Source organism: Podarcis erhardii, assembly GCF_964252035.2.
Source record: "Podarcis erhardii genome assembly, chromosome: 6".
Taxonomy (NCBI): domain Eukaryota; kingdom Metazoa; phylum Chordata; class Lepidosauria; order Squamata; family Lacertidae; genus Podarcis; species Podarcis erhardii.
This window is the reverse complement of record NC_138510.1, coordinates 16,170,050-16,186,629: the sequence shown is the minus strand read 5'-3', so window position 1 is coordinate 16,186,629 and position 16,580 is coordinate 16,170,050. Positions and strand designations below refer to the sequence as shown.

Below are 16,580 nucleotides of genomic sequence, written 5' to 3'. Positions count from 1 at the left end.
TCCCACTGATCCACTCATGGCATCCAACACAAGACAAATGGAAACAAGTGAATAAGCTTTGTACCTGTGCCATTTATACACCTCCATGTTCAGATTACTGTAAGGGAGTGGCTTGTATTTTCTGGTTGCTCCTGTAGTTTGGAATACCCTTTTCTCCTTCGCTCCATGACCCACAAGGCAATCTATTTTAGGTAACTCCTGAAAACACACTTGAAAAAATCCAGGCAGGAGCTGGTTTTAGCCCAGCAACAACACCTCCTTTTTGAGCAAGGGAGATGGTCATGGGGGCACAACTGCAAGCCTTTTGGGGGGATATGGATTATCTAGGCCCATTCCAATCTGGGTTCCAGCCTAGCTTTGGGGCTAAATCAGCTTTGGTCACCCTGATGTATGACCTTCATTTTGAAGGATAAGTGAATTATTCTACTCTACTGCACTCCCTCTGAAACACTAGAAGCAGCCTTGATGACTATGAGTGCTTCTTACCAGCTTTGAATACTATTTTGGATACTTTGGATACTATTGTACAGCTGTTTTATTGTAATTATTTGTATGTTTTAAACAGAAAAAGGCAGGGAATTAATTAATTAATTAATAAGCCATTCCCTGCCAGAGATAGCTTGACTAGAGCAGCTACTCTGCGGATTTGTGGTCGAAGACTGGAGATGATGCACCTATTGCACTAAAAACTGATTTTTTAATTACATTTTTAATCGCTTCTTTCAATTCACAACGCGCAGAGTTTTATGGTAAAACACGATAAAATGCAGTATTATTAACAACCGAAAGAAGTTGGAAATGCATGAGGAAACCGTGCAGCGAATTAGGGCAGCGCATCGCAATTGCTACCAAAAGGTGGTAGTGGGGGGGGGAGATTCATTGGTTCCCCGCGTCCCCCGACAGAGACCCCCGGCGATTTGCAAGCGCTCCCTGCGGAAAGTTTGGGAGGAAGAAGGCACAAGACTTGAGCGGTACAGCCAGTGGCGTAGCGTGGGGGGTGCAGGGGGGCCGGCCGCACCGGGCGCAACATCTGGGGGTTAGGGTTAGGGGGCGCAAATCCACGGGTTAGGGGGTGCAAATTGCTTGCCTTGCCCCGGGTGCTGACAACCCACGCTACGCCACTGGGTACAGCTGCTGTATGTAATCAGGCTCCCTTGCCCTGCCCAGGACAGGCGGGGCGCTGTCCCTTTAAGGAGGAGGGTGCCTGGCAAGGCGGTGGGTGGCTGTTTTGCGCTCTCTCTCTCAATCCGGGCCTGATCAGCCGCCTCCCTTCGCCGGGACCCGTCGGCCGCTTGGGCTGCCAGCCGTGGGAAGCCGGCGCAGCCCCTCCGCGGCCATGCTCCGGCTAGGCCGGCCGTGCGCTCTGCACGCGCTCTGCCCCGGCGGGCTGCTGCAGGTCTGCAGCAGGAGCGCCGCCTCCGGGGAAGCGGGAACCAGCAGCCTCGCGATCGGCCAGGTGCAGCTCAGCCCGGGAGTCGAGAAGCGGGCGCCGCGCAGGACGCACAGGAGGCTCCTGCGGGAAGCGCTGCTGCTCCTGCTGCAGCAGCAGCCGCCAAGCCCCGGGTGCTTCTGGAGCCCGGCCGCCGGGGCTGATCTGCGCCGCGGAAGAGAGGGCGACCCGTTGCTGCTGCTGCTGCTGCTGACATATCCTCTGCCACAGGCAGAAGGGGAGGCGGGCGGCCCCCGCCAGCTGCTCTCCGAGATCACCCTGCATGCGGTCGGGGGCGGCGGAAGAGGCAGCGGCCTCGGGTCCAGGAAGGTGGGTGAGTCTGCAGCCACCTCGAGCGCTGTGGGTGGTTAAAACGCGGGAGAAACCCCACTTCAATAGAATCCTCCGCAAACGTGGCCAAGAGTTCCACTGAGCACGGGCAGAGTGTCCTTTCCTAGGATCCAAGACCAGCAGAGGCCTGGTTTAAGGCCTAGGCACCTCTCTCTCTGCAGGGCCTTTTCTGCGGTGGCTCCCCATTTGTGCAATGCTCTCCCCAGTGAATGCTCTCCCCCGGAACCTTCACTACATATATTTAGACGCCTCTATAACCAGGCCCTCTGCCCTTTTAAATGTGCTTGTGAGAGCGGGTTATTGGTTTTGTTTGACGTTAAGTATTCTGCCTTTTCATTTTGTATTTTTATGCCTTGTGATCTTTGGATGAAGGGCGATATTCAGTGCCAGATTTACGTATAAGATAAACAAGCTATAGCTTAGGGCCCCGCTCTTGGGGGGCCCCAAAAAATTGAAGGAAAAAAACTGGATGTACGTTTCCAAAATATAAGATAAAAAACAAATACAATAAAACCAACATACAGCAACAGTGTTTTGTGTTGTGTAGGCTCCTATGATTGTAAGTAATGGGCCCTGCCTGCTTCCTAAAATATCACTGGTTTGCTTATTTCTATATATAGGGCGCCTATATTCTGCATGGACTTTGCATTTTGCATGGACTTTTCAACAATTACTTTGATGAAATACATATTTTGTTATGTGCAAATGGCTGTAGATACCTATTAGGTCCATAAATTACCATCTAGCTTATATTCAACACAAACAACAGCAACAATTTGTTGTTGACAAAGGACAGCTGGACATATAAAGGGCCCCATTACCTTCAGTAGCTTAGGGCCTCATCCGGCCCTGTATGCATTTAATTAATAATGATGACGATACTAATATTTGCAGTACTGTTGCCGGATTTGGTGGCTGGGAAATGTAGGCCTGCCCTCTGATTCATAAGGGCACTAAGAATCTACATAGAAGTACAGCATATATTGCTAACCCAGTTCAGTGGGGTGGGCAGTCTGTGGACATTCAGACTGCTACTCCCATGGTCCCCAGCCATTGCGTCTTCTGGCTGGGGCTGATGGGAGTTGGAGTGTAGCAACATCAGGAAGTCCAGGCATTGCACAGACCTCTAGCACAACATTCTTTAGGGCATAAGAGAGGCTGAGGCTTGCAGCAGGCCAGGTGCTTAATAGCAAAACTTTGACTTGTGCTGACAGTTCACCCTGGTGACTGCTCTCTGCTGTACTAGCTCTGCTATTTCTTCGTATCCATCAGAACCAGCACTTGTCTCTCTTATTTTTGTTATCTGTATTACTTGCATATTAATGTTATTACTTGTATATCTCCTGCCTTCCCATTGCAGAGCAAAGTCTTTCAACTAACATGTTAAAAACAGCGTATGATGCACTTTTTAAAAAAATGGATCAAGCAAGGCGGTGGTGGCAGCATCAAAATACAAATTTGATGGTGATAATATCTGAAAACAAAATCCAGCTGAAGAGCTGGTGAAACAAAACTGTTTCTGCATGGTGACAAAATGCCATTGATGAGGCAAAGTAGATATTGTGGGGTGGGAAGTCCCAAAGTCTGAGTGCCATTACTAATAATTGAACTTCTGGAGGTCATGGGAGCAGAGAAGAGACTTCTCCAGTTGTATGAGAGGAAGGGAAGATATCTCAGTCCTAAATGGCTAGGGCTTCTGTGCTCTTTGCCTCTCTGTTGCCTATATGCCTGTCCTGTTGTATCAGTCTGTTCTTATCGTTCAGCTGCTTCCTTTCACCCTGTTGCTCTGCTTCTGTACAGCATCTGGAAACCATTGGTGCTAAATGTTAAATTACAATGGCCAGGTGCCATGTAAAATTATGTCATTGAGCACTGGCTTCATTAATCCTGAATCATTACATGAACGTCTACAGGATTTTTTTTTAAGAGAGGTTTTGCAATGTTAGACACTTACTTTAAAAAAGTGGGGGGGGGGAGGAATTTGGGGATTGTGGTTCATCTAGGGAGGAGGAGCAATTGCCTGGCTGGTCATCACTCACCCTTCACCCTATTTGGTCATCCAAGAATCATTACCTTTTATTGGTACTTTGACTTGGTAGCTACCAAGTGCTGAGTCCCTCAGCACCAGCATTATGCATGTATGGTAGGATAAGACATAAGAATAAGAATAATATTACTTATACCCCACCCATCTGGCTGGACCTCCCCAGCCACTCTGGGCAGCTCCCAACAGAATATTAAAAACACAATAAAACATCAAACATTAAATACTTCCCTAAACAGGGCTGCCTTCAGATGTCTTCTAAAAGTCAGATAGTTGTTTATTTCCTTGACATCTGATGGGAGGGTATTCCACAGGGCGGGCGCCACTACCGAGAAGGCCCTCTGCCTGGTTCCCTGTAACCTCACTTCTCACAGTGAGGGAACCGCCATAAGGCCCTCGACGCTGGACCTCAGTGTCCGGGCTGAACGATGGGGGTGGAGACACTCCTTTAGGTATACTGGGCTGAGTCCATTTAGGGCTTTAAAGGTCAGCACCAACACTTTGAATTGTGCTCGGAAACGTACTGGCAGCCAATGAAGCTCTTTCAGGACCGGTGTTATATGGTCTCGACTGTGTTGTAGCTCCCACTGATTTTGATGTGACTTGAGGTTTTTCTAGATTTGCAGTGTTAATCATATCACACCTTCCAATCTATCACACCTTCCAAAACTTTAGCATGGCATAGTGAGAGCTGAATGGCCTGGGAGGCCAGGGTTCAAATCCACACTCAGCTATAAGTTCACTGAGTGATCTTGAGTCAGTCACCAATTCTCAGCCTTGTTTAGCAAAAAGTATTCTGCACTGAATTAAACCCAGGGACAGAGAGTTGTAGAGACATCTGCTGTAAGTTATCGCACGTGTTGACATTAGGTCAGTTGTGCAAAAAAGAGTGATCTTATTTTAACTTCATACGAAATTTATTTCTCAGATTAGTTGTGTGTGAAGCGCGCGTGTGTGTGTGTGGCAGTATGTCAATGTTTTCTCTCCCTGATGCCACTATATGCGCATGAAGCCGACTAGGCAGAATCTGGGTAGCACTGTTTTGCATTTGAGCGGCAGGGACAAGCTGCCAGCTGATGATTTCTGGATGGCAGTGGCCTTATTTTCAAAAATAATCTCACCTAGCACAGCATCCTTTTCTCACAGGGGCTGACCAGATACCTGTGGGAAGCCTGGAAGCTGGACATGGATGCAACAGCACTTTGGACACCTGTGATTCTCAGCAACTGGTATTCAGAAACATACTGCCTCCAACAGTAGAGGCAGAACACCGTTAGCAGGACTAGTAGCTTTTCCTCCAGTCCTCTGTTAAAAACATCCAAGTTGGTGGCCATCAGACTGCTACCTCTGGGAGCAAGTTCCATAGTTTTACTATGAGCTGCAGGAATTAAGTGTTTTCTTTTATGTGGCACGAATCTTCCCAAATTCCACTTCATTGAATGTCCGTTCAATTCTAGCATTTTGGGAAAAGCGGGGGGGGGGGGGTATCCATTTTCTCCATGCCATGTATAATTTTATAAACTTCTAAACCAGGGTTTCCCAAACTTGGGTCTCCAGCTGTTTCTAGACTACAGTTCCCATCATTCCTGACAGCTAGGGATGATGGGAGTTGTAGTCCAAAAACAGCGGAAGACCCAAGTTTGGGAAACCCTGCTCTAAACTAACCCTTTCTTCATTGGGGAGTCGTTCCATCCCCTTTTTTCATTTTGGTTGCCCTTCTCAGAACCTTTTCCAACCCTGCAGTATCCTTTTTGAGGATATTTCTTAATTCATTTTCTGATGCATTTGTTTATATTTGTTTTGTGCAGTTTAAATGTTGCAATCGAACTTCCTTTTCTAGAGCTGCGCTTAACGATCCTTGGAAACTTGCCTGGCATGATATATGTATTTTTCTAGAGCTGATGACCCTAGCCGTTGTGTTCATTATTGACAGAAATCAAAAGGAGCTGTAAGGCTCATTGTCCCTCTTAAATTGCTGGCCTGCTTTTTTCAGCTGGAGGCACTTGATACCGTTTTGAGCAGAAGTGTTGGAAGAAGAGTCGCATAGTGATGGGGAGCTGAATCGCTGCCAGTTCCCATCACTTCAGGTCCTTGACAAAAGTTCCTTTCTCTCCCTATTTTTTTAGACCACCTACAGGCTTCCAGGCTTTTATCCATATGCCCTTTTCTTGGTTGGGTTGAAACACTTCATTTGCACCCATTGTATAGCCTTTGCCTCTCTTAACATTTTCTAATATTACCATGGAAGTGTTTTTAGGGGGCAACATGAGATTAGCAAAGTGTCAAATGGCATATTTGGGGGGGGGAGCAGGGGGGATTTTTGCAGAAGAAGAAAAATTCTCTTGTTCAAATTCACATTAATTTTTTGGGGTATCATAAGCCTTTTGCTCAACATCACATTTTTAAGCCAGCCCCTTGCCCCAAAACAAAACATAACACTTAAGAGGTGCCAACGAAGAAAGATCAGTCTAGGCTGCTACCCTATACCAAGTAAGCCCATTAAACTGAATGGGACTCGTCTGTATATGGGATTCTGCTATTCGTTGATTAATTTTCTTTCTTTTAAAGGAATATACATATTATTTTTTTCGATATAATACACAAAAGTTGCCAAGCATTGTTTGAGTGAACTTGATATTTCCCTTTTTTTTTTTTCATTACATGTTACGGCAACACACCAAAATACCCTCCTATTAAATCAACCTGTTTTTCATCCTCATCTCCGCCATGTAAAACTGGCTTCTACCAATTAAATCAAAAGCTTCAGTTGATCGACCTATTAAGGGCTGCAGCCCTGTAAGCAAGATTAGCTTGCAGGGTAGGGAGCAGAGATCACGGCACTTTCAGGAGAGTGTATCTTCTAGGTATCGTCTAGCAAGTTCAATGTGCCAAGAGGATATACAAAAAAAAGATGTGGGCATGGCGGGTTTGCATTTTGGGTTAGGTGGACACGGCAGGAGCTAACAGAGGACTGAAGGTAGTGAAAGGGAGAGCAACGGCTCATTTTGAAAAAGAGGCTCTGAAATCCAGTTTGCCAGAAATCCACACACGGAACCATAAGAAGAGTCCTTCTGGATCAGACCTAATATCTGTCTAGTCCAGGATCCTGGGACAGGGTTGTAGCTCACTGGAAGCATCTGCTTTTCATTCAGAAGCTCTCACATTTATTATTATTATTATTATTATTATTATTATTATTATTTTCTTTATTTATTTATACCCTGCCCATCTGGCTGGGTTGCCCAAGCCACTCTGGGTGGCTCCCGACACATATAAAAACATAATAAAAATCAAACATTAATAATAAATGTAATGAAACATCAAACATTAATAATAACAGTCTGATCCAATACAAAAAAAGAGTTCACACTCAAAGGCTGGGAATAGTTCTGGAGACTTGCTGCCAGTCACTGAAGACAGTGCTAAGCTACAAGGACCAATGGTCTGTCTTGGTGTGAGGCAACTTCCTGTGTTCTTGTTCTCACAGTCGCCAGACCAACCACAGGTGTCTATGGGATGCCCACAAACAGGACTTGAGGGCCACAGGACTTTCCCCACTTCCCAGCGACTGGTAGTCAGAGGCATATTCAAAGATGGAGCAAGCTGTGGAGGGCAGGACTCGAACCCATGGCTTCAAGCTGCAAGAAAGGAGATTCCGACTAAACATCACAAAGAACTTTCCGACAGTAATAGCTGTTCGACAGTGGAATGGACTCCCTTGGAAGATTGTGGACTCTCCTTCCTTGGAGGTTTTTAAGCAGAAATTGGATGGCCATCTGTCGCGGATGCTTTAGCTGAGATTCCTGCATGGCAGGGGGTTGGACTAGATCAGTGTTTCCCAACCTTGGGCCTCCAGCTGTTTTTGGACTACAACTCCCATCATCCCTAGCTAGCAAGACCAGTGGTCAGGGATGATGGGAATTGTAGTTCAAAAACAGCTGGAGGCCCAAGGTTGGGAAACATTGGACTAGATGACCCTTAGGTTCCTTCCAACTCTATAATTCTATGATTCTACGGCCTCCAACAATGGAGATGGAGCGTAGCTATCATAACGAGTAGCCATTGAGCTAGTGTTGCCTGTGTTATCCTTCATTCAAAGGTGACCTCAACAGCAAGAGAAATGTAATCTGTACATGCCCAGGGAGTTGCAAAATGCCTACCAAAAAGACGAGGCATGGTTTGGGGAGATAATACGAGGAGAGGGTGAAGTAAGAGCTCTTTCTTCTGCCTTCCTCCTCCCTCTGGCCTGCCTGCCGGTCATCCAAACAGCAGCCAACAAGCACACACAGAACAAAGCTCCCAAAACAAAATGCACAGCATTGTATTGATTTTCTTCAAGCTTAGCTCCCTGTTGAGCAAAAGCCAAATTGTGTCCCAGTCAGGCGCAGCCACAGCCAGTCTCATTGTCAAATGGAAAAGCATTTTCTCTCACTTCATGCCTCTCCTCGTGACTGTTTTAAGCGTCTGCAAACTATCCCAGTCTCCTTTGTTTGTGTGTGCTGTTTCCTTTTGTATTTTGTTTTTTAATTACTATTCCAAATCAAAACAAGCTAGCCTTTCTCCAGTTCTCTTGGCTAGGGTTTTGTTGCTCACCAAATGCATTAAAAGCTAGGGTGCTCAGAAGTGAAAGGGAGGAGGGAGCACGGCCTGCCCACACAACGCTGTTGTCACCTTGCAAGTTATCCACCAAGCTGACCGTAGCCCAGGAGCTCACCAAAGATGTTCAACAAGTGCCTCAGAAGATAGGAAGCTGCCTTAAATTCAGCTAGAGTGTGTTGCCGATAACACCAAGGTTGCAGGTTTGATCCCCGTAAAGGACAGCTGCATATTCCTGCTGTCACGGTCCAGTTCATGGGCGATCGAAGTCCCGGCAGGGGACGTCAGGACCAGGGGCAAGATGGCGGGGTGGGAGCAGGAAGAGGGGTCCAGAAGCCAGGAGTCGGGAAGCCAAGAGTCAGAGGGTCAGAGAGCCGCGAGTCACAAAGTCAAGGGTCCGAGGATCAAGAAGCAGGGAGTCAAGAAGCTGAGGTTCAAGGATCAGGAAGCAAGAAGCCAAACACAGCAAGGCAGGAAACATGTTGCTGTGGCAAAGAGCCGAAGGGAAATGCTGACCTTATATCCCTTCCCAGCTCTTGCCACCAGGTGCTGTGAGTTACCAATCGGCCACACCTGTGAGGCTGCGCCTTGCCTCTTCAGAACAAACTTAGGAAGGCCCCAGTCCTGTTGGTCACAAGGCCTGGCTCCTGCATGCACTCCTGACACCTGCATTGCAAGGGGTTGGACCAGATGATCCAACTCTATGAATCTATGAGTCAGGCCATTGGTCAATCTAGTAGAGGGAAAGGGAACCTCAAGGCTGGGCTGTGGTGGGGTCAAATGCAACCCTCTATCTGGCCCTTGGCTCCCCAAGCTGCATCCCCTCCTCAACCAGACACTCCATCAGCCCTATTTCATACCTTTCCAGAGGGTTTTTTTTTTCCTGGCTGGAAAGTGTCCTTGAATTCTGATAATGCTTCTTGATTGCCTGGATGGAAGACAGAGGTGTGTGTAGAAGCTGGTTACTGTACCACTTTTGCCTCTGGTCTCACCCACCACTGGCATTTGGACCAGTTTGAAATGTGGCCTCTGTCTGGAAAAAAAATTTTTCCCACCCCTCATCTATCCCAAAATATATCACGGCCCAAATACTTCAAAAAGTGCCTCTCCAGTATGTTCCAGCCTGACCATTGAGATCGTCAGAGGGGAACCTTCTTAGGGTGCTATCATATAGTGATGATGGAGAGCCTTCTCAGTTGTGGCACCCTCCCTGTGGAACTCTCTGCCACTGGAGGTCCATCAGCTCTTCAGTTTCATCAAGTGCCAAAGCTATGCCTCTGCACTCTGGCCTACAGGCCTTCCTGGCAGGTGTCACCAGTTCGTTTCAGGAAAATTTGGTTTGTATGGGATTGTTCATGTCATGCTGTTTTAAGGCAGAAGTGTTTCGATTTTATTTTGCTCTTCATGTATTTGACAGCCTGGGACATGAGAGCCAGGCCACCGTGACCCAGGACCCTCTGTTTAGTGTGAGCTGTCAGAAGCACCTAGAATGCTGTACATAACCCAGAGGTAGTGTGGTCCCTGGAGTCCCAGCTGGGTCGCAAAAACAATCCCCTTGTCAGCCTTTTAAAAGGAGCCCTCTTCTGTCAACTCAAAATAATCTCTTTCCCTGACCCATTTGGGAGGGTGTGGGAGCGATCCACTCTGGGCGCTCAAGGTCTACTACATTTCCTTTTTTTCCTGGCTCCCAGGGAATTGTTTCTTCCCATATTTCCACCACCTTCTCTCCCATTAAAAAAGGGGCAGGAGTAGTTCTCTCGGCTCCATTTCTCCTCCCCACAAATTGCTTATGCAATGGAGAGGCAGGGCAGCCTTAGGAATTTGCTCAAGTCCTCCTGGAATCTGGGAGTTCTAAACCTGTTCTTCCAGCAAAACAAACAAACCCACTGAACCTGTAGCGCCATTTTAAGGCTCACAGATTTGTAACTGATTTACGGTAAATGTTAAGCCTCTGAGGTGCCACAGCCTTTGTTGTTTTCACTCCAGTACTAACAGAGCTTCCCCTCTGGAATTTGTTCCCCCAGATCTGCTTTTATTAGTCGCAGTCGTTTCACCAGCCTAGCAAAGCATATTGTCAGCAAGCAATTGCCAGCAATTCCCCAGTGGTCCCTTTCCTGAGTTTTCAGTATTTTGTTGCAAACGTGCATATTGCACAATATCGCGGGAGCTGAAAATGCTGGTCTTTATACCGGGATGAATTATTTCAAGTCTCTAAATAGCTTTCTGCTTGCCTGCAGCAGTACAGTACTCCTAGGATTTGCACATGTCAGCAGAGCCAGCTGAAGCATGAACTGAATGTTACTATGCCATAATCAACATAGATTCAGATTCTATAGCTTAGAATAATTGAATTGCAGCGTTGGAAGGGACCCCAGTGGTCATGAAGTCCAACCCCTACAAATGCAGGAATCCTGCCCATAGCTGTCCCGCGGACGGGGGCTCAAACCACCACCCTTCTGATTAACAGCCAGATGCACTGACTGACCCATTGTGCCACTGGAGTCTCTCTGAAATATGACCCATGTGTTTCTCACTTGTAAAAGTAGGAAGTTGAAGACGTAGAAATACTGTGGTTTTCAGTTTGTGATCGAGTTGCCTTACACAGAGTCAGGTACATAGAACAAGGGTCTTTAAAAAGGCTCTGTATTCTGTTCGTGTACAGAGGCCTTCCAAAGTTTGGACAGAGGTCTTTCCCAGTGTTGCTACTTAAGATCCTTTTAATTGAAGATTTGGACCTTCTTTTTGCAAAGCACACATTCTGTGGCCTTGGAGCATAGGCAAAAATGTCAGGCCATTGGTTCATCTTGCTGGGTTAGATAGTTCAGAAATGTATGTGAAGAATGTGCTCTTTTCTTCCAAATGGTGGTCTGCTGCCATATTCTTGTGGGTGTTTTACAACACCCCTGTAAAAAGGTCATGCATTTCATAGACCGGTTATTAGAACTGAAAGAGGGTGAATTGTTGAAGAACACACAGTGAGTCTGGGCCAATTCTCTATGTACTTTATCCACAATCATTTCTTTCTCTCATTAGAAGCATGTCACCATATCTCAGCTTCATGTTCCCAGTTGTAGTATGGGAATGACCATCAGTTCTGCAGCATTAAGAAGACTGTGCAGCTACACATTCACAGTGTGTCCTCCTTGGACAACTGACCATCTTTCACAGCCTTTTACTCATTGCATGTTCACATCAAAATACAGTGCAGTACCTAGTTATGACTATTTTTCAGAGAGCATTATAGTATCTTTTGAGCATCAACAAATATGTGTAGCACTCTGCAGTAGGTACCCTTCACTGGGATAAGAGGGTGGTTGTTCTGAAGCAGCAAGCTATCAGTAACTTATAGCATCTTATTATACACATTGTTTGAAATCAGATGTAGTATAAACATTGCTTGAAAAGTTCCATTGGAAAAAAGAAACTAGTTCAACTTTATCCCGTCCAAAAAGGTACTAGTTCGTTTCTCCTTTTACACAATAATTTAGTTCAAGTTCATAAAAAGTTTATCCTTGGCAAAACAAAAAGAGTGTTCAGAATGTTACAAGCTGAAATATAGGGTCCAAATGGAAGCCAGGGAGCACACATAAGTAGTAAAGTGTCCAACAGACAGAATGTCAACAGGTGAAGTTTTCCTCATAAATGTATTTCCATACTAGGTTTACCTTACAGTGGTTACATATGCTTCAGGTTACATACGCTTCAGGTTACAGGCTCTGCTAACCTAGAAATAGTGCTTCAGGTTAAGAACTTTGTTTCAGGATGAGAACAGAAATCGTGCTCTGGCGCCGCGGCGGCAGCAGGAGGCCCCATTAGCTAAACTGGTGCTTCAGGTTAAGAACAGTTTCAGGTTATCGTATTTTTCGCCCTATAGGACGCACTGGCCCATAGGACGCACCTAGTTTTTTTTGGGGGGGGGAATAAAGGGGGGGATTATCCCCCCCCCCTCCAGCTGCGGATATCTGCCCAAAACTGCTGAAGCAGAGCACCCCGCGCTCCGGAACTCCCGTGGGCTCCCCAGGCTTGCTGATAGCTTCCTGAAGCCTGGAGAGCGCACCGATCCTTCTCGCTCTCCACGCTTCAGCAAAAGCCTGCATTCGCCCCATAGGACGCACACAGATTTCCCCTTCATTTTTGGAGGGGAAAAAGTGTGTCCTATAGGGCGAAAAATACGGTAAGTATGGACCTCCAGAACGAATTAAGTACTTAACCTGAGGTACCACTGTATTTGTAATTTGTGGCAGCCACATAGCTGTTAAAGGCACAATGCAACATTTTCTTTGTTGTTGTAGTTCTTCCTACAAGATACTCCTTTTGGAAGAGAGCAGATATTTTCAGCAAGGAAGATACACAAAAAGCCTCTTTTTCATTCCTTCTAATTGCTTAGCCATATTAATTGACTAAGCATCCTTAGAAGCAACAACAGCTCTATATCTGCCTGATAAGCCTTAGAACATTGTCTCCACACTTTGCTTTCTAACTTTGTCCAAGTGACTTAGCTTTCTTTCCCTTTCTTTTTCTCAATTTAAAAGAAAGAGTCTGGGCCTCCTTTGGGGGGCTGTGAAGATGAAATAGAAATCATTCCATGTTCTACCTCCCAGATTAATTCACCTGGTAATTATGGGAACTACTTTCAGGTGTAGTGCAATGAATTTTGTTCAACTGAAGTAGTTCATTCCAAGCACTGAATAGGCATGATGAGCATCACCATTGTAATTTTTAAAATTTGTATACTGCCCTTCATCCGCAGATCCCAGGGCGGTTCACAGCATAAAAATACAATATAATACATATGAATGATGCAGGTAAGAAATAGGAAAACTATGGTGCACACAGACTATATTGTAGCATTTGAACAGAGCACTCTATGAACTAAACTTCACTTTTATTTTTAGTGAAATGCTCAATCACTCTAGAAACATATTTTAATGAGCACCCATTCCCCCCACTATACATAGGAGACTAGTGAAACTGCAGGAAACGACCATGCAGATCCTAGCCAGGAGAATGGAAAGAAACCTAACAAATCCCAGCAGCTGAAGAAAGTTTTTAAGGAATATGGAGCTGTGGGAGTTGTATTCCATGTTGGGATTTCTTTGATGTCTCTAGGAATGTTCTATCTAGCCGTGTCAAGGTATGTTTTCCATACTATTTGTAATTGGGTTTGGTGTGGCAAGGACTTGATACAATGTCACATATAACATGGGATAAATATTTATGGCTGTTGGATATAAAAATTGATTTGCTGGATCAAAGAGAGATCCATCCAGTCCAGCATTTGGTTTCCAACAACAGCCAGCAAGATCCCTGTAGAAGTTTTTTAGCAGGAATTAAGATGCCCATTTCTTGTAGTTTGTCCCCAGCGTTTGACATTCAAGAGACACTAGGCTGTGTCCAGCTAACCTTTACCCAGAGTGGAACCACTTAAATTAATGAAACTAAGTTAGTTATGCTCATTTTCAGTGGGTCTACTCTAAGTAAGACCTGCATTGGCTATAACCCACTGCTTTTTGGATATTATGCATACCCATCGATTCCCCTCCCCCATGCAGAGAATCTCCATATAGTTGTCATTTTAAAGCCATCTACGCCTCCTTAAGAGGTAGATTTGTTGATCAGCCCCTTTACACTTTCCTCACCTGTAAAGTATTACTTTGATCAGGTCTTTGTAATAGTTGTACTGGCCAACTTGTATGTGAAGAGAAGCAACTCAGGTATAAAATTGTACTTTGAATACAAATTGGGTCCAGCTCCTAAGCCACCACTTTGTAGTGACTCCAACTGATGGACCTTGGAGTTGATATGACACATCTGAAGTCTGCCCATCCCTGATCTAATGTGATGCCCATCATGAAATCTTGCAGTAGCGAAAAATATAACACTTTGGAAAATCCATGCTTGTTTTTGTAATGTTACTAAGCTAAGTTGTGGTTTGTTTTCACCCCCTTTTAGTGGAGTGGACATGACTGCTATCCTCTCCAAGTTGGGATTTGATGACGCTCTTGTGCAATCCAAGTTGGCCGCTGGGACGAGTACTTTTGTTTTGGCCTACGCTATCCACAAACTGTTTGCTCCAGTCCGCATCAGCATCACCTTAGTCTCTGTGCCATTACTTGTGCGATATTTTCGGAAGATAGGTTTCTTCAAACCTCCGACTCCAAATCCATGATTAAATCACTGGAGGAAAACAAGGCTGCCACCTCAGTTAATATAAAATATAAAATGTTTTTAAATTGCTGCACCCTGGTGGTGCCTGTGCAGATTCCTGTAATACCACCTTTGCATTGTATATTCATGGTGGAGGGAGGGGAAGTGTTTTTTCCTGATAAACTACTTCACAAATACTGATTAGCTATGTTTCTTCCTCAAGTCCTGTGCCAGCCCAGAGGGGCAGATGTTCTGATAACAATTATATGGGTACTTCTAGGAAGATAGGAAACTGCCTTATTATAGTAACTTAGACCATTGCCCAGTATTGTCTGTTTGGACCAGCAGTGCCTCTTAAGACAGTAGTCTTTTACCTCACTTTCTAGCTGCTTTTAACTGGAGTTGCCAGGGGTTGATCTTGAAACCTTCTGCAAGAAAAGCATATGCTGATACAGTTGAACTTTGGTTCCTCTCCATATACAGATATCTGTATAAGCTTTCTGGTATAAGCTTTGTGGACTAAAACCTCATCTCATTAAATGCATGACATCTCCATTGGTGGGACACACTACCGGGTTAGAGCAGCACCGGAAAGAGTGTTTGTGCACACGTATGGGTGCGCACTCCCCACCCTCTGCGCAGTCGTCGCTGGAGACACCGGCCCGAGGCAAGGAAAGCTTGGGAGACCCCCGATTTAAGATGACTGAGGACTATAATTCTAATAGCAAACTCTAGTGTTTAGTGCCAACATGTAGGCTAGAATGGGCTGCTAGGTAATGAGGTATCGTCACGCCTGGAGGAATCCCAGGGTTTTTAGAAAGACAAGAACACTTTTTAAAAATCTGAAGCAGGAGGTCAATAAAACTGGGCCTAGGCAGTAGCCACATAATGTTACCTGTCAACTGAAAAAGACTAGGGTAAGGGGCAGTGGATCACCCTATTTAAAGGGAAGGACTGAAAGGAATGCTGAACTGGTGCTGAAATGCTGAATACTCTTCAGGTGAGGTGACTGTTGCCAATAATTGTATTGCCTTTGATGAGATGGGTTTGTTTGTATTGGTATTGGTACTTAACTTCTCTTTCTCAGGTGTTCTCCCACTTGACCAAGTCTAATATTCTATATTGCAATCACTAGTAATAGTCAATGGTAAATTTATCCTCCATCAATTTGTCACCCTTTTAACAGCCATCACATTTTATGGTAGCAAAATCCATTAGTTTTCTGTTCCATGAGGAACTGCTTTTGTCTGTCCTGGATATGCTGCTAATCTACAGCAGTTGAGGCACTGAAAAGTCAGATTTGTTGGCAGGCCATTCTAGTGGACCCAAACACTACAGAAATCAACCAAGAATTGCCATATTCATTTGTTGTTTTCCAGGCCCATATGAAACAAACCAGACACAGGACCCACAAATGTTTCAACTCATACCTTTTATAATAGCCTCACATCCTTGCACACAGCATTGTAGGAATGCCTCAGTGAGATATGAAACTTGTTGCTAATGACAAAAAAAAATCAAATGCCTTCATTTCTGCAATGCATCTGCCTCTTTAATATTTTAAAATTTAGGCTAAAAATCAGTTAACATGTTCATCCCCAAATTTAAGTCCTTGCAGAAATAAATCTAAATCACTTCCAATTACAGTGGTACTTTGGGTTAAGAACTTAATTCATTCCAGGTCCATTCTTAACCTGAGGTCTGCTTTTGCTAATCGGGCCTCCCACTGGCGCACAATTTCTGTTTTTATCCTGGGGCAAAGTTCTTAACCTGGAGCAACCACTTCCTGGTAGCAGAGTTTGTAACCCAAAGCGTCTGTAACCCGAGGTACCACTGTAAATTTAAGATATGAAACCATATTCAAATAATCCCAACAGTAAGTTTTATTATTTGCACCACTTAAGATGCTTAACCCTGTAGCTTTACAGAAGTCTTTCCCTTCCCCCTCTAATATGGTTTTAATAATCAAGAACACTAGTTCTGTCTTGATTTCCAAGACTAGTTCGACTAGTA

At 45.0% G+C, this 16,580-nt stretch overlaps 1 protein-coding gene across 1 annotated transcript; it reads left to right on the top strand.

Annotated features, from left to right (window-relative positions):
* Positions 1–1,255: 1,255 nt before the first annotated feature.
* Positions 1,256–14,768, top strand: FAM210B (family with sequence similarity 210 member B). The gene is made up of 3 exons (XM_081868194.1): positions 1,256–1,759; positions 13,379–13,554; positions 14,373–14,768. The coding sequence occupies exons 1-3, from the start codon at positions 1,337–1,339 to the stop codon at positions 14,587–14,589; spliced, it is 816 nt and encodes a 271-aa protein (XP_081724320.1). The 5' UTR covers positions 1,256–1,336; the 3' UTR covers positions 14,590–14,768.
* Positions 14,769–16,580: the final 1,812 nt, after the last annotated feature.